This window comes from Amaranthus tricolor, chromosome 12 (assembly GCF_026212465.1).
Source record: "Amaranthus tricolor cultivar Red isolate AtriRed21 chromosome 12, ASM2621246v1, whole genome shotgun sequence".
NCBI classification, from domain to species: domain Eukaryota; kingdom Viridiplantae; phylum Streptophyta; class Magnoliopsida; order Caryophyllales; family Amaranthaceae; genus Amaranthus; species Amaranthus tricolor.
This window is the reverse complement of record NC_080058.1, coordinates 7,456,145-7,477,848: the sequence shown is the minus strand read 5'-3', so window position 1 is coordinate 7,477,848 and position 21,704 is coordinate 7,456,145. Positions and strand designations below refer to the sequence as shown.

The following is a 21,704-nucleotide window of genomic DNA, read 5'->3' as shown; positions in this document are numbered from 1 at the left end:
TCTAAGTTTTTACAATGATGTTTCCCAACCGGGACATCGATAAGTCGGACCCCTAGTTTGGGGTCCCCTAGTTCAAAATATTCTAAGTTTTTACAATGATGTTTCCCAACCGGGACATCGATAAGTCGGACCCCTAGTTTGGGGTCCCCTAGTTCAAAATATTCTAAGTTTTTACAATGATGTTTCCCAACCGGGACATCGATAAGTCGGACCCCCAGTTTGGGGTCCCCTAGTTCAAAACATTCTAAGTCTTTACAATGATGTTTCCTAACCGGAACATCGATAAGTCGGACCCCCAGTTTGGGGTCCCCCTAGTTCAAAATATTCCAAAAGATGTTTCCCAACCGGGACGTCGATAAGTCGGACCCCCAATTTGGGGTCCCTGAGTTCAAAAGAAAATCCAAGTCTCCCAAAAAGATTACCCGCGACCGGGACATCGACAAGTCGGACCCCCCTACTGGGGTCTGAAGGCTGAAAATATTCTAAGTCCAAATTTCCTTGATGTCGCCTATACGTGACATCGAAAAATCACGTCCTTTAAGTAGAATTCCGCGGCCTCAGAAGAAAGAAGCCACGGCTCAACAAATAGAAGCATGGATATCACGAAAAATCAGGAATATATACATCGAATATTCAAAATATAGTTGAATGTTTACAAAAAACAAGGTTACTAAAATACAAGATTATACATCGTCAAAAAAGGCCTCGACATCTTCACCCGGCGGCGGAGGAGATTCGATCCTTCCCTCTTCAAAACTCGGGGTGAAGCTGACATAATCTTCAACATTGAACGGCTCCACTCCGATCTCAGACAACTCCCGGGACAAGCTCTGGAGGTTCCGGCCTTCGTCAATAATGAGATTCGATAGATCAAGGCATAGAACCTCCAGGTTGGAGAGCGTCAAGTTCTCTGGGACATCTGACGCCGGAGGAGAAGAGAGAGCCAGCTGCTCCAAGTCGAGACTTAAAGCCTCCCTCTCAGCCTCGGCATTTATCTTTTCAGACCAGGCCCTCTTTTCGGACGCGTCCCAGACCGTGTCGACCAGTACCGCCAACTCCCCGTCCAAGACAGGAGCAAGGTTGGACAAAGCTTCACTCCCCTTTTGTTCAGCAGTTTGCTGAAGGGAAGTAAAATCCATGCCCAACTCTGCGGCAGCCAGACGATACTTCTCGTCACTAATCATGGTTCCGGCCTTCACCATCTCGGCCGTCAGATCTCCGAGAAACTTCGACGCTTCCGGCTCATCCGAGAGAAGCCAATCTCGAGCTATCCGGGCCTTCCTGGTTAGGCACAATTTGTATACTTTAGCCGCGGATAGAATCATTTTGAAGTGGGAAGAATCGGCCGACACTTGCTGCATTAGTTGCTGGTTCTGATGAACGAGCTTGGCATGAGTATCCATCAGCAAGCCGACCTCATGGCTGATGCTCGCGGACCTGGTGGAAGCAGCATCCAAGTTCTCAACGATCTGATCCAGCTGCTTCCTCGCCCTTTCCCGCCATTGTTCGGTTCTGACCAAGCGTTCTTTCAGCTCAGAGCACTTGGCCAGTTTTTCTTTGAGGCTCGGCAGGTCCTCCCGCAGTTTTGTTAATTCTTCGTTCAGCTCTTCGCAGCGGGAGGTAAGGGCGGCCATGGTTTCCTGGTCCGCGGCACTTTGACGGTTGGCGTCGAGCTCAAAGGCCAACCGTATGAACGCCTGCAAAGGAACGATTATTAAAGAAATCCGGAAGCAAAAAATAATCATATTACTGAGTTTAAAAGTTATTACCTCCGCCGCCGAAGCTTGTGCTTGACGCACCCTATCACGGGGGGGCATAGATTCTAAAAGGTCGACGTCCACTTTGCTGATTAAGTTGGACGTCGCCCTGTTAAAGCGGACTACTAAGCCCTTATGCCCCAGCTCCGGAAAGGGTGTGTCGCGTCGAAAAGGGGAAACCTCCCGACGACGGTAAACCTCGGCATACTGAGAGGAGGGAGCCGCGGAAGATTCCCCCATTTTCTCCTTCCCTTTATCTGAAGATGGCCGTGGAGAGTCTTGAAGGGGCGAGGTCTCCTCTTCAACTGGCCTTATTTGGAGGGGCCGGGCGGTAGGGACCGCGCCCACGGAGGGCCTCTTTGCCGACTTCTCCTTGTGGGAAGAAGAATCCCGCTTCCTCTTCTTCTTCCCACTCTTTTTTGTCGCACCCCTCGTCTGAGGAGGAACCACCCTCTCAGATTCATCGGGGATATGAACCTGCTTTCTTTCTTCAAGAAGTCGGAGAGCCTCTTGCTCCGAAGGCACGTCCTCCAGACCCTTCTCCACGGTTGCCGAGTCCTACAAAAGAAGAAGTTAGGAAGAATCAACAAAAATCTTTTTTCAACAGAACTTTGTATAGAGATATACCTTTGGAGGAAGGGGAAGAGGCTTATCCTCGGCCCGCTGGATGGCCCCTGAAGCAAGTCTCAGAACACTGAATTTCTTCATTAGTTCAGGACTCTTGGCTCGAAGATTTTGCTTGGCTATCCCTGTAGAAGCATGAGTTAGCAACAGTCAAACGTACTATAGAAAAGGAAAGGAAGAAACTCGGCAACTCTTACTCCGATCGATAGCCAAGCTAATGCCGAAGGCTGAGAGGAGGTTCTCATTCTCCAGCTCAGGACGACCAGGTATCCAATTAAGTTGGACGTTCATTTGTTTCCTTCCCAATTGAACGTCCATCTTTGCATATTCTATGATCACCGCATCGTTAAAGGAACATTGCGGGATCCCATTGTAATGCCCCGAATTTTTCTCTGTGGCATAATTTCCATTTTATTCATCTTTCTAGTTACTTTTCTTTAAGTCTAGTTTTTAATTTAAAATAATTTATTATGATATTATTTGTGGATTATTATAACTATCTCTTTTATGCTTTATAATGTGATTTAAAAGGAGCGTAAGTTATTATTATTATTATTATTATTATTATTATTATTATTATTATTATTATTATTATTATTATTATTATTGTTGTTGTTGTTGTTGTCGTCGTGTTAATATATTATTTTCATTAAATTTATGTACTACTATTATATGTCCTAGGTTATTTATTTTTGGACCAACTTGTGGTAACAAGTTTTAAATTAGGATGACTAAATATATTTTTTTTTAGTACACTATTATCATGATAATCTTTTAAAATTAGTGTTTAATTAGGTTAATTGATTCTAATTTATGCTTAATTAATTGGTACATTCTAGAATGGAATGAATGCATGAACATCCTTCAAATCTTTTCATTTTCTTTTCTTCAAGTTGATTGAACTTCCTAATGCTCATAAATTCTCAACCATTATGAAGAGTCTTTTGGGATGGTTTTTCCCCTCCTATAAATACTAGCCTATTGTTATGGAAATTTTCATTCATTCATAAACTAGCTCATAAACTTTCTTTCTCTCATTCTTTTCTCTCAAAATAAAAAAAAAAGAATACTTGCTTTATTTTTCTTCAAGTGTCAAAATATTATCATATTTTTGGGTAACTTTTGAAGACTTATTTTGAATTATTCAAGCTTACTTCAAGGAATTTATTTTGCAAATTATTTGGGAGATTTTCTTGGAGTTTTCTTTAATCTTCTAAAGATTATTACTTTCCTCCATTATCCAGGTAACTAGATTTTTCTTCACTTAGTTTCTTAATTAAACATAGAAGTCTTGTTTAGAATTAATTAAAATTAGATTGATTAATTCGGTTTTATATTGTAAATTTTGCTTTAATTATTTTCGTGCATATATTATTGTTATTTTAATCTTCTATGATTTGTTATAACATAGATTTAAATTAGGATTGGTTAAAATTTAATTTTCGTGATTTGAATAATTTTATTTTAAATTATTATGAAAATCTGGAAAATCTGCATTTTTTTATTAATAGTAATTTGGCTGTAATTTATTGATTTTAATTTATTTCCACATTATTTTAACACTAAAATATGTTACAATCAGTAGGTAATAGTGTAAATTAATTTTGATGAATTTGGGTTTAATTTTACAAAATTATTATTTAATGATGGCTTAAACTAGTTGATTTGAATTTTGTGAATTAATTAAGTTTAAGAGGAATTAAAATCTGATTTAATTTATTATTTTATTATTTTTGGTCATGTACCTAATTGCTTGGTTATGTGTTGATTTCATGTACTACTTATTTATTTAATTAGATAGTTTATGACCATTTGTTGTTAAAGTCATGTAAATAGAGAACTTGACTTTGGCATTGACTTTGACCATGACCATTGACTTTTATTGACTATTATAATGGTTATGTGATTTTATTTTGATGGTTTATAAAACTGTTTTGTTGCTTGTCGACAAGTTTATACTTAAGAATAAAATAACATTGTCTGTAGTATATTCTTGCCAAGAGTTGTAGTAAGGTGTATTCTTGATTAAGTTCGAATTATCCTTATTCCAAACTCAGACATTACAACTTAAACTGTATGATTTTGATCTTGATTGGTTTTGAACTACTCCTTTGGAGTTTTGGTATTTTGGAAACGGTCATTGTGGCCTTTGGGTTCTTAAGGGTAAATCCATAGTGGTTCCTTATGAACATTTGATTTGGTTTTGGAATTTGACTTTTGGGTTCTTAAGGGTAAATCCATAGTGGTTCCTTATGAACATTGGTTTTGTTGTTATTTGGAAATCGTTGGGTAAGTCCATAGTGGTTCCTTCGATTGGACAGCACATCTATAGTAGATTGGTTTTAGATTTAGTTGTCGTTCTCGTTATGCTGGATCTTCGGAAAACGAGAGAGATTGGCCATTCTTAGACAGGGTTATATCATTGTGGTTGACCCGAGGTTCGCCCTGACTTTATCTAGGCTTAGTGGGCCGCGAATTTGTTCACTGCGTCTGTTCCAAGTACGACTTGAAAATATTGTTAACTTGATTTTTGTTAAATTGTTTTGGAAAAGTTATCCTTGGTTTTAATTGATTTGGTTACCCTACTTTGGTATTAATTGAATTGATCAACATTATTTGACTCTATTGGTTTGGCTTGTATGGTTGGATCGTTGTTAATTGGTTTGAATTTTAATTAAGTCTCGCATTAGTTCTTTGTTTAAATTTGAACCTTTGTGTTAAGGACAGTCTAGTTACTGGCCACTAAGTGGTAATTTGCGGTTTAGTTGTTGCAGGTGATGATTGAATTCACTCGGAGCGACTGGGGAATAAGACTGAGAGATGTAGGGTTACCTAGAACATTAAGTTGAAGTTTAGATGTTTTATTTATTTTTGTTTATGGGAGTGTTTTACTCCCTGGATTATTATGTAATGACTTTTTGATTTATTTTATTCGAAGTTATAAATTTATTTTGAAAAATTTTAGTGACCCAACTTAGTGTATTGTTTCCGCCAATACACCCTATATTAAGACGGGTCATTACAGTTGGTATCAGAGCTGAACGATTCCGAGGCTTGCTTGAGTAAGTTACTTGGAATCGAAGCAATTGACTTGACCATAGAGAGAGGATTACTTGGGTAGTAAGAAATGGGAATTGCTTTTAGAAAAGCAAGGAAGTATGTAAGACTACATATAAATTTCTGTTTTTGTAGGATTCCTCCTAGAAGATGAACCTCTGCTTAATGATACTGGTGCTACTACTTCTTTCATCTCTTCTTTCTTTATTGAAAAAGCCAAGTTGAACTCTTCTATGTCTGTTAAATCTGTGATCTCCCTTCCTAATGGGGAGAAAATTTCTTGTCATCGCGCTTTTCGAAGCGTTCCTGTTATCATTAACGAGGTAGAATTGACTGCAAATCTTAAAGAGTTCCCCATGGACGAATTCGATGTGATATTCGGCATGGATTGGTTGAAGGAATACCGAGCTGTATTCCATTGTAGGGATGAGAAGGTGGTATTGAGAAACCATAAAGGGGAGAGAGTTTCTTATTCTAACACCAAAGCAAAGCCTGGTGTGAAGATCATCTCTGCTATAAAGATGATGAAAATACAAAGGAAAGGGAATGAAGTTTTCTTGTGCAAAGTGACTGAAGTCTCCGAAGGCGTTAAGCTTGAAGACATTCCCATTGTTAAGGACTATCCAGATGTATTTCCCGCATAATTACCTGGAATCCCTCCCGAAAGAGATGTAGAATTTGGGATTGATTTGATTCCAGGTACTGCTCCTATTTCTAAACCCCCCTATAGAATGACACCCTCAGAAATGCAAGAGTTAAAGACTCAGTTGCAAGTGCTTATCGATAAGGGTTTTATAAGGCCCAATGCTTCTCCTTGGGGTGCTCCAGTTCTATTTGTGAAGAAGAAAGATGGTAGTATGCGGCTGCGTGTTGACTACCGTGAACTGAACAAGGTAACTATCAAAAATAGATATCCCTTGCCAAGAATTGACGATCTTTTTGATCAATTAAAGGGCGCGGGTGTCTTTTCTAAGATTGACCTTAGGTCTGGTTACCATTAGATCCCTGTGAGGGAAGATGATATTCAAAAGACGGCTTTCCGGACTAGATATGGGCATTATGAATTTGTCGTCATGCCCTTCGGTCTTACGAATGCCCCTGCTGTGTTTATGGACCAGATGAATAGGTCCTTTCACGAGTTGTTGGATGAATGTGTAGTTGTCTTCATTGACGACATCTTGGTATTCTCGAAGGATGAAGAAGAGCATGTTAAACATCTAGAAATGGTGTTAAACATTCTCAGGAAGCAGAAATGGTTTGCCAAGTTCTCAAAATGTGAATTCTGGCTTAAGAAAGTGGCATTTCTAGGCCATGTTATTAGCAAGGAAGGTGTGAAGGTTGATCCAACGAAGATTAAAGCTATTATAGAATGGGCAAGTCCCTCTAGTGTAACTGAAGTTCGGAGTTTTCTAGGACTTGCAGGCTATTATCGAAGGTTTGTGCATAACTTCTCTATTATTGCTCAACCTTTGACAAAATTGATGAAGAAAGACTGCAAGTTTAGATGGTCCGAAGAGTGCGAAAAGGCTTTTCAGTTATTGAAAGAAAAGCTCACATCTGCTCCTGTCTTAGTCTTGCCGATAGAAGGAGAGGAGTATGAGGTGTTCAGTGATGCCTCGAAGAGTGGACTAGGGTGTGTGTTGATGCAACGGGGTAAGGTTATTGCCTATGCTTCAAGGCAATTAAAAGTTCATGAGAAGAATTGCCCTACGCATGATCTTGAATTGGCTGCAGTGGTGTTTGCATTAAAGATTTGGCGACACTATTTATATGGTGTTTCGTGCAAAATTTACACTGATCATAAAAGCCTCAAGTATATTTTCACTCAGAAAGAATTGAATATGCGTTAGAGGCGCTGGCTTGAGCTTATCAAGGATTATGATTTGACCTTGGAGTATAAGGAATGAAAGGCTATTAGGGTTGCTGATGCCCTGAGTTGAAAGCTTGGACCCTTGCTGAATTTTATGAAGGTACTCTCCAAGGACTTATGTGAGGAATTCAGCAAGATGGAAATTGAAGTGGTATCATTGGGTGGGGTTAAAGCTCGCTTAAGCGCTATGAGTTCTGAGCCTGCTCTTTATGCTGAGTTAAGAGAGAAGCAACAGAATGATCCTAAGCTTCGGAAGATTCGGGCTGCAAAGGCTCAAGGACGAGCTGGGAGTTTTGATATTGCAGAGGATGGGAGTATGAAGTTCAAAGGGCGATGGTGTGTGCCTAATGATCCGATTTTGAAGAACGAAATCATGAGTGAAGCTCATAACACTCCTTATTCAGTGCATCCTGGAGGTTCGAAGATGTATAAGGACCTCAAGCTAAGCTTTTGGTGGCCTTGTATGAAAAAAGAGGTTGCTGAATTTGTTGCCAAGTGTTTGGTGTGTCAGAAGGTGAAGATTGAGCATCAAAGGCCAGGTGGTTTGTTACAACCCCTTCCTATTCCAGCATGGAAGTTTGACTCCGTTTCCATGGATTTTGTGATGGGGCTTCCTAATGCCGCTGGTGGCTTGAATGCAGTGTGGGTAATAGTTGATCGCTTGACCAAGGTTGCCAGATTTATTCCTATGAAGAAGACTTGGTCAATGGAACAAATGGCGGAGGCTTATTCAAATGAAATCATAAGGTTGCATGGTGTACCTAGGGAAATTGTGTCCGATCGTGATCCCAGGTTCTTATCTCATTTCTGGTCCTCGTTACAAAAGGCTTTTGGTACTAAGTTGAAGTTGAGTACCGCTTTCCATGCTGCAACTGATGGGCAAACGGAGAGAACAATCCAGACTTTGGAAGACATGCTCCGTGCTTGTGCCCTGGAATTCCAAGGCTCGTGGGTGAAGTCTTTAAGCTTGGTAGAGTTCTCTTACAACAACAGCTATCATGCGAGCATCCAAATGGCTCCCTACGAGGCTCTTTATGGCAGGAAATGTCGTAGTCCTACTTTCTGGAGCGACATAAGTGATTCGTTGGTGTTGGGATCCGATCTTATCCAATCTACTATAGATAAGGTCAAAGTTATTCAAGCAAAGATGAAGGCTGCCCAGGATCGACAAAAGTCTTATGCCGATTTGAGTAGGAGACCTATTACTTATGATGTTGGGGATAAGGTGCTTTTGAAGGTGTCCCCAATGAAGGGAGTAATGAGATTTGGTGTGAAGGGCAAGCTCAGCCCTAAGTATGTGGGTCCTTATGAGGTACTTGAGAGGATTGGTGAAGTGGCTTATAAGTTGGCTTTGCCAGTCGAGCTATCTAAGGTTCACAATGTGTTCCATGTCTCTCAGTTACGGCGTTATCGAAGTGACCCTTCGCATGTTATAGCCGTAGAGTCGGTAGAGGTCAACCCTAATTTGACTTTCGAGGAGAAGCCAGTCAAAATCCTTGATCGTCAGGTACGTTCTCTGAGGAGAAAGGAAGTGCCATTAGTGAAAGTTTTGTGGCGTAGTCAAAAGTATGAACAAGCCACCTGGGAAACTGAGGAGTCAATGCGACTTAAGTATCCCGAGTTGTTTGTAGCCGAACAAAGGTAATTATTTCGTCCTTGTTTCGTTATCTTTCTTTTTGTAAGTTTCGAGGACGAAACTTTTTATAAGTGGGTAGGATTGTAATGCCCCGAATTTTTCTCTGTGGCATAATTTCCATTTTATTCATCTTTCTAGTTACTTTTCTTTAAGTCTAGTTTTTAATTTAAAATAATTTATTATGATATTATTTGTGGATTATTATAACTATCTCTTTTATGCTTTATAATGTGATTTAAAAGGAGCGTAAGTTATTATTATTATTATTATTATTATTATTATTATTATTATTATTATTATTATTATTATTATTATTATTATTGTTGTTGTTGTTGTTGTCGTCGTGTTAATATATTATTTTCATTAAATTTATGTACTACTATTATATGTCCTAGGTTATTTATTTTTGGACCAACTTGTGGTAACAAGTTTTAAATTAGGATGACTAAATATATTTTTTTTTAGTACACTATTATCATGATAATCTTTTAAAATTAGTGTTTAATTAGGTTAATTGATTCTAATTTATGCTTAATTAATTGGTACATTCTAGAATGGAATGAATGCATGAACATCCTTCAAATCTTTTCATTTTCTTTTCTTCAAGTTGATTGAACTTCCTAATGCTCATAAATTCTCAACCATTATGAAGAGTCTTTTGGGATGGTTTTTCCCCTCCTATAAATACTAGCCTATTGTTATGGAAATTTTCATTCATTCATAAACTAGCTCATAAACTTTCTTTCTCTCATTCTTTTCTCTCAAAATAAAAAAAAAAGAATACTTGCTTTATTTTTCTTCAAGTGTCAAAATATTATCATATTTTTGGGTAACTTTTGAAGACTTATTTTGAATTATTCAAGCTTACTTCAAGGAATTTATTTTGCAAATTATTTGGGAGATTTTCTTGGAGTTTTCTTTAATCTTCTAAAGATTATTACTTTCCTCCATTATCCAGGTAACTAGATTTTTCTTCACTTAGTTTCTTAATTAAACATAGAAGTCTTGTTTAGAATTAATTAAAATTAGATTGATTAATTCGGTTTTATATTGTAAATTTTGCTTTAATTATTTTCGTGCATATATTATTGTTATTTTAATCTTCTATGATTTGTTATAACATAGATTTAAATTAGGATTGGTTAAAATTTAATTTTCGTGATTTGAATAATTTTATTTTAAATTATTATGAAAATCTGGAAAATCTGCATTTTTTTATTAATAGTAATTTGGCTGTAATTTATTGATTTTAATTTATTTCCACATTATTTTAACACTAAAATATGTTACAATCAGTAGGTAATAGTGTAAATTAATTTTGATGAATTTGGGTTTAATTTTACAAAATTATTATTTAATGATGGCTTAAACTAGTTGATTTGAATTTTGTGAATTAATTAAGTTTAAGAGGAATTAAAATCTGATTTAATTTATTATTTTATTATTTTTGGTCATGTACCTAATTGCTTGGTTATGTGTTGATTTCATGTACTACTTATTTATTTAATTAGATAGTTTATGACCATTTGTTGTTAAAGTCATGTAAATAGAGAACTTGACTTTGGCATTGACTTTGACCATGACCATTGACTTTTATTGACTATTATAATGGTTATGTGATTTTATTTTGATGGTTTATAAAACTGTTTTGTTGCTTGTCGACAAGTTTATACTTAAGAATAAAATAACATTGTCTGTAGTATATTCTTGCCAAGAGTTGTAGTAAGGTGTATTCTTGATTAAGTTCGAATTATCCTTATTCCAAACTCAGACATTACAACTTAAACTGTATGATTTTGATCTTGATTGGTTTTGAACTACTCCTTTGGAGTTTTGGTATTTTGGAAACGGTCATTGTGGCCTTTGGGTTCTTAAGGGTAAATCCATAGTGGTTCCTTATGAACATTTGATTTGGTTTTGGAATTTGACTTTTGGGTTCTTAAGGGTAAATCCATAGTGGTTCCTTATGAACATTGGTTTTGTTGTTATTTGGAAATCGTTGGGTAAGTCCATAGTGGTTCCTTCGATTGGACAGCACATCTATAGTAGATTGGTTTTAGATTTAGTTGTCGTTCTCGTTATGCTGGATCTTCGGAAAACGAGAGAGATTGGCCATTCTTAGACAGGGTTATATCATTGTGGTTGACCCGAGGTTCGCCCTGACTTTATCTAGGCTTAGTGGGCCGCGAATTTGTTCACTGCGTCTGTTCCAAGTACGACTTGAAAATATTGTTAACTTGATTTTTGTTAAATTGTTTTGGAAAAGTTATCCTTGGTTTTAATTGATTTGGTTACCCTACTTTGGTATTAATTGAATTGATCAACATTATTTGACTCTATTGGTTTGGCTTGTATGGTTGGATCGTTGTTAATTGGTTTGAATTTTAATTAAGTCTCGCATTAGTTCTTTGTTTAAATTTGAACCTTTGTGTTAAGGACAGTCTAGTTACTGGCCACTAAGTGGTAATTTGCGGTTTAGTTGTTGCAGGTGATGATTGAATTCACTCGGAGCGACTGGGGAATAAGACTGAGAGATGTAGGGTTACCTAGAACATTAAGTTGAAGTTTAGATGTTTTATTTATTTTTGTTTATGGGAGTGTTTTACTCCCTGGATTATTATGTAATGACTTTTTGATTTATTTTATTCGAAGTTATAAATTTATTTTGAAAAATTTTAGTGACCCAACTTAGTGTATTGTTTCCGCCAATACACCCTATATTAAGACGGGTCATTACACCCATTATTAAAACCCGAGAGATTGGGCTTTATATCAAAAGAGGTCTTGATATTCCATCCCTCTGAGTTGTATAAGTATGCGAATTTTGTCCTATACCCCTTCTGGTTATCGGGGAGGTCTTGGACTATCTTCAGTCCTCGACGGTGGGTGAAAGTAATCCAGCCACAGCCGTATGATTGGGAATTACATAGGCGGGCTCTGAATATATATCTAAAAGCTGTGAGTGTTGGTGGCACGGCCAAAACTTTACACAAGATCAAAAAGGCCACCATACAACCCCAGGCGTTCGGGTATAACTCGGGCACTGAGACGTCCAAAAACTCTAACACCTCTCTAAAAAACGGGTGAAGAGGAAATCTAAGCCCTAATTCAAAAGAAGGGAAGTATACGGCTATACAATGTGGAGGGGGAAACCTAACGGTGTCATAATTCCCCGGGGTAATAATATTTATGTTATCTTTTAAACCCCATTTTTGAGAGATGGCCTCCCGACGGTTGTCTAGATCTCTCTTAGTCTGTACGTCAATAAAGTAATTTAGAGGCCCGCCGTCTGGAATGTAGAATGGAGGAGGAGCTGGCGCCGCACTCTCTCTTCCTGAAGACTCGGCTGATCCTTCAAGGTTTTCCATATCTACATACAATAACCCTTCTAGGTCAGGATTTATTCGCGGCAAGTAATTTGGAAAGAAAGCAATGCTCACTTCCCAAGGAGCAGTTTTCATAATCTCCGGAGGGTATATAGGAGATACGGACGACTCATCCCCAGCTTTTATTGGTTCATAATGGGGGGTAATTCTCACTGAACTACTTTCATCCGAGTCATCCATTGGTAAACCCTTTTTATTAAGACGCCTACGTACTATCAAAGGAGTTTCCGGCAAGTTAGTAGGGTTGGTGTCTGAGTTAGTAGTCGCGACATCCATGATAATAATAAAGTAAAAGCCGAAACTTGTAAAGAATGGAGACTAGATTCATAAACAAATTCAAAGTTCTAGGCTAGCATTCATGAACAGATTGAAGATATTCAAGAAATTCGAGAACAGTTTGAAGAATAACTTGAAGAAATTCGAAAAATCTGGGAAAAGTTTGAATACCTTAGAGAAATGTGAAGATTCGTCAGAAATTTGGTGAAGATCTGTCAGAGACCTTGAAGATCTTCGAAGGATTTGTCAGAAGTTTGAAGGAGGGATGAGGATTGTCCGAGCGTCTCTCTCTACTTTCTCTCTTGCAATTTGAAGATTTGAAAAGAGTTAATGAAGATTAGGTAAGATGGAACTATTCCAACTACCCTATTTATAACAGCAATAAATGCTTCACTTTGGGTTTGAACAGTTGAAAGAAAAGTTGAAATTCCAAATGAAAGCTGGGAAGTCGATAAGTCGGACTCCCAATGAGGGGAAGCCAACAGATTTCTTCTTAAGTGTTTAATAATGTCCGTGAGGTCTATTAGTCGGACCCTAGTTGAAGGGGTGATTTTGCAAATTTTTTCTAAGTGTTAAATCCTTGAATTTAGCTGGGAGGTCGAAAAGTCGGACCCTCAATTAAAGAGCAACATCATCAATTTGTTTAAGTATCAAACCATCCAGCCGGTGAGTCGATAAGTCGGACTCCCAGGGAAGGGTAGAATATGTATAATTATTCTAAGTCCTTCAGACAATGTCCGGAGGATCGATAAGTCTGACCCTAAATTGAATCTCCTGAAAGGGAAATCATTTGAAGAATTAAGGTCAGACGTTCAGCTGTCCGACTTATGGACACGACAAATGAAATGTGATGGAAGGAAACATGAAAATTTCTTAAGAAGATTTCCGTATGGTCGATAAGTCGGACCCCCAAATGACCCTAATCCAAGTAAAAAAAAAAAAAAAAAAAAAAAAAAAAAAAAAAAAAAAAAAAAAAATTCTAAGTATAGAACCTCTCATGTGTGTCCGTGGGATCGAAGATGCGAGTTCTGGGGCTCATTCCGTATCATGCTGGAATAAAGAGGGCTGCTTGGACCAAGTACTGAATATTTTTAAAGATATCCGTGTGGTCGATAAGTCGGACCCCCAGGTGGTCCTTCTCTTTCTCAAAATATTCTAAGTATTGAAGGAGGATTCCCGTGCTGAACTTACGAATGAAGACGCAAACTATTAGTTCGCGGCATAGTTCAACCATAGGGGTAAAAATGTTGAGAAGAATGCAATGCCGCGTCATTACCAGGAATCTGATTCGTAAATACCCTTGACGTTACGCGGTATCAGTTCGAAACAGACAGTTGATTTAATCCGCACAGTCGATAAGTCGGACCCTCCTTGGGTGTTTTGTTGAAAACCTGATTTCTGCAATATCAGTGAAAGCAAGGGCCGAAATATGATGTCGCGGAATCTAGATCCCACATTCACTATTTCGCTGATGTATTAACACGTCTGGGGCTACTTCGCGGCATACTTCAAGCCGCGGCTTCATATGTCCGTTTGACCCGTATTCAATGTGTTCTTGCCTGACAAGCTTAAAAGGTCATATCTTTTTCGTTACAATTCGGAATTTGGCATATGAACAGTCGATTCAAAGCTTTCAAGCTCAACTTTCATGATTCATCAGAAAATTCGCCAGATTGGGCATGTGTTCATCCTCATGGGGCTTTCGCATGTTCTCTATGATCGTGTCCCTTCACTAAATCAATTACGATGGGTGCATATTTATCCGCATAAAGGAAGATATTTCAGGGCGTCGGGACTCTCCCCTCATATTGTCCTTCATGCGTGGGGCTAAATGTCATGGTATTGTTTTTAATTAAATAATTAGCATCATATCCCTAAAACACCCTTTGACCTTTCGGGATTTGACTTTGACTTTTAGTCAATAGGCTTTTTGGCTGGACCTCTTTTCTTCTTTGGCAGGCCCATGGGTTTTTACCTCCAGAATACTTAAATCCTTTGCCATCCCTCTCCTGTGGCTATCCTCCTTTTAAGGAGAATAACCACCCACCACCTTCCACTCTTCATACATGCTTGGCTCTCCTTGCTTCAGATGAATAACTGTCCATTCTTCCCCTGACCAGTCCACCTCCCATTACTCCCACTACTCCCATGTTAGTCCACTTCTTCTCAGAAATAACTCCCCTTCTTCACCATTATAAATAGAGGCTACCATCAAGGAGGGAGGATCATCTGAAATAGCTTTCCTAGTATCCTTGCTTACATTACTTCCTTAGCCTTCCTAAACTCTAGCACTAGCACTAGCAATCCCAATCCCGACCTTCCTTCTTGCCTTCATTCTACAATCTGTCATTCATTAATTTCCGATCTACGTTCTAACTTGAGCGTCGGAGGGGTTTTCCGGGAGATCACCCCCCGGACAAGGCTAACGTGTTGTATTGCAGGAATTCAAGTCGCTTTCTCTTATAAACCGTTTCACTTGATCACTCTTCCATCAATCTCCAGGTATTTTAAGTGTCTTTTGCACTTCCTCGTTTCATTACCGAAACAATTATCATAGGTAATTATTTTATTAAAATATGTAGTATTTACATAATTTTCTTAAACAAAAGAATTTTTTCTTGCATGATAGTATTAAACTCCGTACTGGTTAGTGGTAACACTACAACAAATTTAACCTTTTGCGATATTAGATTCAGTGACATCAAAAAAATGCCACTGACTTATGTTTTTAGCGTAATAATAATATGATTTATTTTAAGTTCCACTATAAAGTGATTTAGCAACATTTTATTTGGTCTTTAGTAGCATATGTTATTGTCATTATAGTATATAGTGACATTTATGAGAAATGTTACTAAATTCTATTCACAAAAAGCTTTAGTGTAATTTTTTATTATGCTCGAAAAAAGAAGTCAATGATCGAAAAAAAATCTGCAATCACATGATCAGCAAAGACTACAAATACACCGAAGTTGCTGAAGAATTGAGAAGGCTATCCGAGATTAAGTAGGCGATCTATGTAATTTTCTTTATTAGTCGGACTAATTTATATAATTTCGAAAAATTATTGTATTTGTAGGACTAATTTATGTATTTTCGGCTTTAAGTAGTCGACTTATGTAATTTTAGTTGTGAAATGAAAAAAATTCAGACTTTTGTAGGCGAAAAAAATTCAGCATTTTTAATGGGATTCAAATTGCTTAGAGGGAATTATTAACCTCGTAATCATTTCATTAAAAACCATTAATATCTCTCTCTTACCCTTAGGGTTCCATTTTGACCCATTTTAAAATACGTAAAAAGTCAAATGAAACTCCAAAAAAGACTAGAAGGGAGTATTAGATTAGATGTATATAAGCTTAAAAATTCAAGTTTCAATATGCTCAAATGACATATCTAATATCTAATATCGCCCATGAATTAGAGGGAATTAAAGGGCTATATCAGACAAATTAAATTGAACGATTTAAATAGTAAGATAAAGCTAGTTATTTGAAGTTGTTTTTGCTTATGTGGTATTTAAAGAATCAATTCACAAATTAGTTTTAAAGTTTCACTTTTTGTTCGTCTACTTTAAATTTTCTTATTTTAGAAGAGAGAAATTTAAATTTGATTTTCAAAGTAGATATTAAAGACAAAATATAGTCATGTGGGATCTTGTTAGATTCGTCTTGATGCAAAAAAATCTTAATATAAAAAAAATCTTAATATATAAATTTTTTACAATTTTTTATAATGCCTACTAAGAGAGAGATATCGATGCTCAAAAGTTGCTTTAAAATGTGTGCAAAAACTAAAGTTACTTTTTACAATTTTGTTGGGGTCATCACTCTCATTCAAGGTTATTAGGATCGGTATTTTACATAGGATCGTTGAAAGGGTAGGATCGAAATCGGTAAAATCAGATCGTAGGATCGTGTGATCCTACAAATATGCATCAATGTGCTTTGAATTATTGATTATGATTTATATTTGTTCTCTTTTTAAGTTTTAAGGTGTAAGTAAATACTTTTTTGACTTCATCTATTAAGTTTTAAACAAAACATAGTTTTGATAATCATTTTTACACTGCAAATTAAGAAAATTTTGAATTTTATACAGGTATTATTATAATTATTTTAATTATACATTTATATGTAAGTGAAATCTGTATTATATGAAAATATTTTACAATTGAAATCTGTATTATATGTAAGATCGGATCGTAAAATCGTAAGATCGTAGAACCGCGTTATGATCCTATCACCTAAATTTTTGAGCTAAGTAGAATCGCACGATTCTACCGCATCAAGATCTTACCTACGATTTGGATCGGTCGCCCATTTTTAAATCGTAAGATCATAGAATCGTAGATCAGAATTGAGATTCTGATAACTATGCTCTCATTACTCAATTATGAGCATTTTTTTTAAGTTAAATTCATTACAATTGGAACAGTACGTACTAATCTTCCGCCTAGTCCTTAATTTGTTTTTATTTTTTATCATAAATTAATATATAGTTAAATAAAATTTTACTTAATTGGTTTTAATGCAAAGATTTTTAATATTAGTTTTTGTGTACATTTTTATTTGTCGGATAGGGAATGTAATTCGTGGCATCTTTTTTGTAAAAATTTTCAAATATTGTTTTTTAATATATAATTTTTAAGTATAAATAAATGATGTAAAGTAAAATATGTGAATATGAGTGCGTAAAAGAAATTGGAAAAATACGATAAATTGTTAATGAATCCGTTAAATTTCTTTTTGGACATGACTCAATATTTTTTTCTACTAATAGTCCACTCATAAACTTAATCTTTATTAAATTTAAATGGAAAATTTCAATCGTATTTTAAGGAAAATGCTAATTAAGATATTTGAAAGACTAAACTAGGATATAAAATAAAACTTAGCAATACTATAATATTTTATAAGTTATGATTTGTTAATAATTTCTAATTTTTATTATATATAATCAGATCCTCTTTAGTATTGGATTTTTCATTCGAGTTTTGAAGGACATCGATTTCTTCCATCTCGTCATCTTGGAGATTAACTGATTTATATTTTTAGTGAAATAAAATATAGTTGAACAATTCTGTAGTCGTTGAAGTGTAATCTTCCAAAATAAGGGCTTGAAATAAAGGAATTCCATTTCTTGTTAACAATTTTCAATCTTAAAGTAATCTCTTGGATAATTAATTACTCAAATGCTTCTCAATCCAACTCTTACGAATTAAGTCTATTCACATTAATCCATTTACTAATTCCTTCATCCTATATATATATATATGCAGCCTTATAAAACTTACTGTTATAACAATCTAACCCTGGAGCTTTGTCATCTAGGATACTCTATAGAGCGTCTTTGATTTCTTGAGCGGTAAAGGACAAGTCAAGAGACTCCCTCTCAGCTTATTATTATTATTATTATTATTATTATTGGTAAATAAAGATTTTTTATTTACCATAAAGGCAATACAACCTAAACTTGGAAACCTTTCCTACTTAATTACATTAGTGTGGAAACGAGGCCCACTTTTTATGAAGGATTATTATTATTATTATTATTATTATTATTATTATTATTATTATTAAATTAATATTATTATTATTATTATTATTATTATTATTATTATTATTATGGAAATTCCACGTGGCAAATCTGAATTATCGACTTTTCCATGTGGTCCACAAACTTTTTTTTTGAATCCACCTAGTGTCCTTAAGTTTTCAATTTTTCCACATGGTAGACAAAAGTACGTATTTTTGTTAACGTTATACTCACTCCATTTCTTTTTGTTCTTCCCATTTACTTTTTGTACAGTTTTCAATGCAAATTTTAAACCTTAATATCTCTAAATACATATTATAAAAATTCTAAAAAATACATAATAAAAAAGTATATATAAAGACAAATCTAACAAGATCTCACATGGTTATATTTTATCTTCTAAATATGTGTCAAAAACATTAAATAAATTTCTCTCTCCTTAAGGTGGAATATTCCAAATGGGAAGAACATTAGAGAACGGAGGGAATACTATTTTTCCTGAACATGATGACTTGTTTTTACCAAAATTGACGTCGCTATTATACTAATTGGCCACATATTTTGTAATTTAGTCGAAATGAAGACTTAATTTAACCAAAAATTTAACATTTTGTCTACCACAAAAAAAAGTTGGAATCTCAAGATCACCATGTGGTTTTAATGTCTACCACGTGGATTGAAAAAGCTTAAACATCAGGGTCACTACATGAAATTTCTATTATTATTATTATTATTATTATTATTATTATTATTATTATTATTATTATTATTATTGTTGTTGTTATTATTATTGTTATTATTATTATTATTATTATTATTATTATTATTATAAAACTGCATTTAATATCATAGAAATGAGCTTTTACAAGATGTTGGTAGAGAGCCGAGCAGCAAACTGAGCGCCTACACCTTTTTGGATACAAAAAGCTATTCTATGATAAATGTATGTCTTGGACTTGGTGATGCTAGAGTTACTCGAAGAAAAGTATGCAATCCGTGATAACATAACCAGCGCGTTCTCACCTAACTCCCCGAAAGTGGAGAAAGCAAAAGGGATGAATTTGTAGTCATTCTCCTCACACTTAGCAGAGGATTTCTTCCTCTTTCTTTCTGCCGCATTGGCTAAAGAGGCACCGGGGACCCATGAAGGGACTCTTGTGCCAGCGAAGGGCGAGCCTCCAGTTACATCCACGCACGCATCTTTACCATGAAGCCAGTTAAACAAAAGGAGGTCTGTTGGTCTAAGATCTTTCCCTGTCTCCAAGGAAAACCCCACCGGTGCCTCTTTACGAACCAAAATCCCAGCTTTACAACAGATATCCACTAGCATGTGCCGAACTAAATTGTGACGAAACTTCACGTCAATTTCACAGGAACAATGAACAGCGTGATCGCCCCATTTGTCCATTTTGGGGATGTTGCAGCTCGGGCATAAACTACCTTCAGAGAACAAGGGGATGGTGAGCCGATAGCATAAAACAGATCGGAACTAGCGATGGTTCATCTTTAGTCTCAGACCTTCAATAGGGATTGTCAGCAGAAAATCTTGAGCATGTGGTTCACGAGTGGAGCTAAGAATGGCAACTTGTCTTGGGGTGAGCAAGTAACTAGACGTAAGACTCTTCTCAACAACACTAAAATAAGTCCCTGCCATCTTTTTCATCATATGGGGGGAAGTGGGTTCATCGTTGAGAGAAAAGGCGTTGGAGCCACAAAGAGAGCGAAAGAGAGCAAGAGCCCGTTCAAAAGCCGGACCAGGAGAGGAGAGATCACTGTTAGCAAAGATCTTAGATTGAAGTGAACCGGTTTGAAGACGAGAAGCAAGGAAAGCATAATTAATAATTTCACCTGGCCAGTAAGTGCCACGACCACCCATCTTGATGGGAAGGTTGGCTAGCCTCCACTGCCAATCTCCAAAACGTGGTCTAGAGGCTGTAACTATCTTCTCCAGGGAAGAGTGCAGAGCAAGATTGAACTGAAGTTGTGCTTCCGAAAATGAATCTGGGGGACACGCCCTGAGCGCGTAAAAAAGCCTCCCAACCCCAGCACAATTGCGAAGAAGGAGAAGCTCACATTGTGGATCATAGAGTTCGCTAACCGCCGCCATAAGCTCAATGGTTTTAGAAACCCTTTTTAAGGAAAAATCACGACAAAAGCTCTGATCTATTAGGCGGAAAGACTTCAGGCTCTCTACTTTTGGGATCCTCCTTAGACCAGAAAAGTTCAATCTTATCCACATTGAGAAACAAGCCACGAGATGGTCCATCCTCCTTAATAATGTGTAGGGCCTTAGCAACCATAAGGGTGTCACCAGCAATAATACCATCGTCAAGGTACCACGCTGGAGGTGTAGCTTACATGACCGAGGAATCTTGAAAACCAAGGGATGCAGAATAAGGGAAAAAAGCAGAGTGCCTAGGGGGTCGCCCTGTTGGTCGCCTTGGCAAGACTAGAGGATAGAGTCACCGTAATATAACCTAGCAGGTTGGGAGTAGCAGAACTCTACCCACGGGGCAAGAGAGGGGCACTGAATCCGGGTTTCGGACAACATGGCACTCCTATCAACAAGATTAAAAGCATTTTTAAAATCTATCAAAAGTAAAGAGGTCCAACCTACATCTCCCTTACATTCAACAAGCCTGTTAACAGAATGAAGAATAGCCTCACCGCCTCCTTGTGTGCCAACCCCAAACTAGAAATCTTTGAAATAGGTATCCAAGGTCTTCCCAACGACTGAAGCGACAACCTTAGACACAAGCCTACGTCATACCGTACCAACGGCGATGGGCCGAATACCGCCCCCTGGCTTAACCGAAGGGGTGAGAGGGGCACTAGCTATGTAACCCCCAAGCACACTGGGGCATTAGCTATGTAACCAAAGGGCTGAATATTATTATTATTTTATTATTATAAAAGGGTAATTCATTTCATATAGAGGAACTTTACAAGAAGTTGGTAGGAAGCCAAGCAACAAGTTGAGCACCTACCCCCTTTTGAATACAAAAAGCTAGTCTATTAAAGAGACTTTTATTATTATTACTATTATTATTATTATTATTATTATTTCATTTCATTGAAAGAGACTTTACAAGAAGTTGGTGGGTGAGCCGTGAAACAAGCTAAGCACCTACACCCTTTTCAATTAATAATAATAATAATAATAATAATAATAAAATAATAATAAAATAATAATAATAATAATAATAATAATAATAATAATAATAATAATAATAATAATAATAATCTATGATTTATAACAAATAACTAATTAAAAATTGAAGTTAAAAATAAAGATTAATTTTACAAACAAATTAATTTAAAATAAATAAATATAAATAAAACACATGTATACCACCTACATATCAAATTATTGGGTTTCAATCTTAAATAAACGAGGAAGGAAATTGTTGACTTGATCTAATATTTTGGGCATAATGGAGTTAAAGAAAAATTGAAGAAAATAAGCTTACTTTAGAAAATTAATCACAAAATAAGCTTTGGAAAATTTAAATTTTCAAAATAAGTGTCTTTATGACAAAACTAATGTCGGATATTTGTTC

General features: G+C 36.3%; 2 protein-coding genes across 2 annotated transcripts; one reads left to right on the top strand and one right to left on the bottom strand.

The window, feature by feature from the left end:
- Positions 1 to 683: 683 nt before the first annotated feature.
- LOC130828492 (uncharacterized) lies at positions 684 to 2,672 on the bottom strand. Its single transcript, XM_057694473.1, has 3 exons — positions 2,579 to 2,672; positions 2,385 to 2,506; positions 684 to 2,315 (listed from the first exon to the last, which is right to left on the bottom strand). The coding sequence occupies exons 1-3, from the start codon at positions 2,670 to 2,672 to the stop codon at positions 684 to 686; spliced, it is 1,848 nt and encodes a 615-aa protein (XP_057550456.1).
- A 5,771-nt stretch (positions 2,673 to 8,443) lies between these two features.
- Positions 8,444 to 11,542, top strand: LOC130796830 (uncharacterized). The gene is made up of 2 exons (XM_057659231.1): positions 8,444 to 8,949; positions 11,424 to 11,542. The coding sequence occupies exons 1-2, from the start codon at positions 8,456 to 8,458 to the stop codon at positions 11,434 to 11,436; spliced, it is 507 nt and encodes a 168-aa protein (XP_057515214.1). The 5' UTR covers positions 8,444 to 8,455; the 3' UTR covers positions 11,437 to 11,542.
- Positions 11,543 to 21,704: the final 10,162 nt, after the last annotated feature.

Bases quoted from the DNA above. Each gene is read 5' to 3' on its own strand.
- LOC130828492 (XM_057694473.1), bottom strand. From the start codon at position 2,672: ATGAACGTCCAACTTAATTGGATACCTGGTCGTCCTGAGCTGGAGAAT. The intron at 2,507-2,578 runs GTAAGAGTTGCC...ATGCTTCTACAG, and splicing joins TAGCTTGGCTATCGATCGGA to GGATAGCCAAGCAAAATCTT. The intron at 2,316-2,384 runs GTATATCTCTAT...CTTCTTTTGTAG, and splicing joins CTCTTCCCCTTCCTCCAAAG to GACTCGGCAACCGTGGAGAA.
- LOC130796830 (XM_057659231.1), top strand. From the start codon at position 8,456: ATGAAGGCTGCCCAGGATCGACAAAAGTCTTATGCCGATTTGAGTAGG.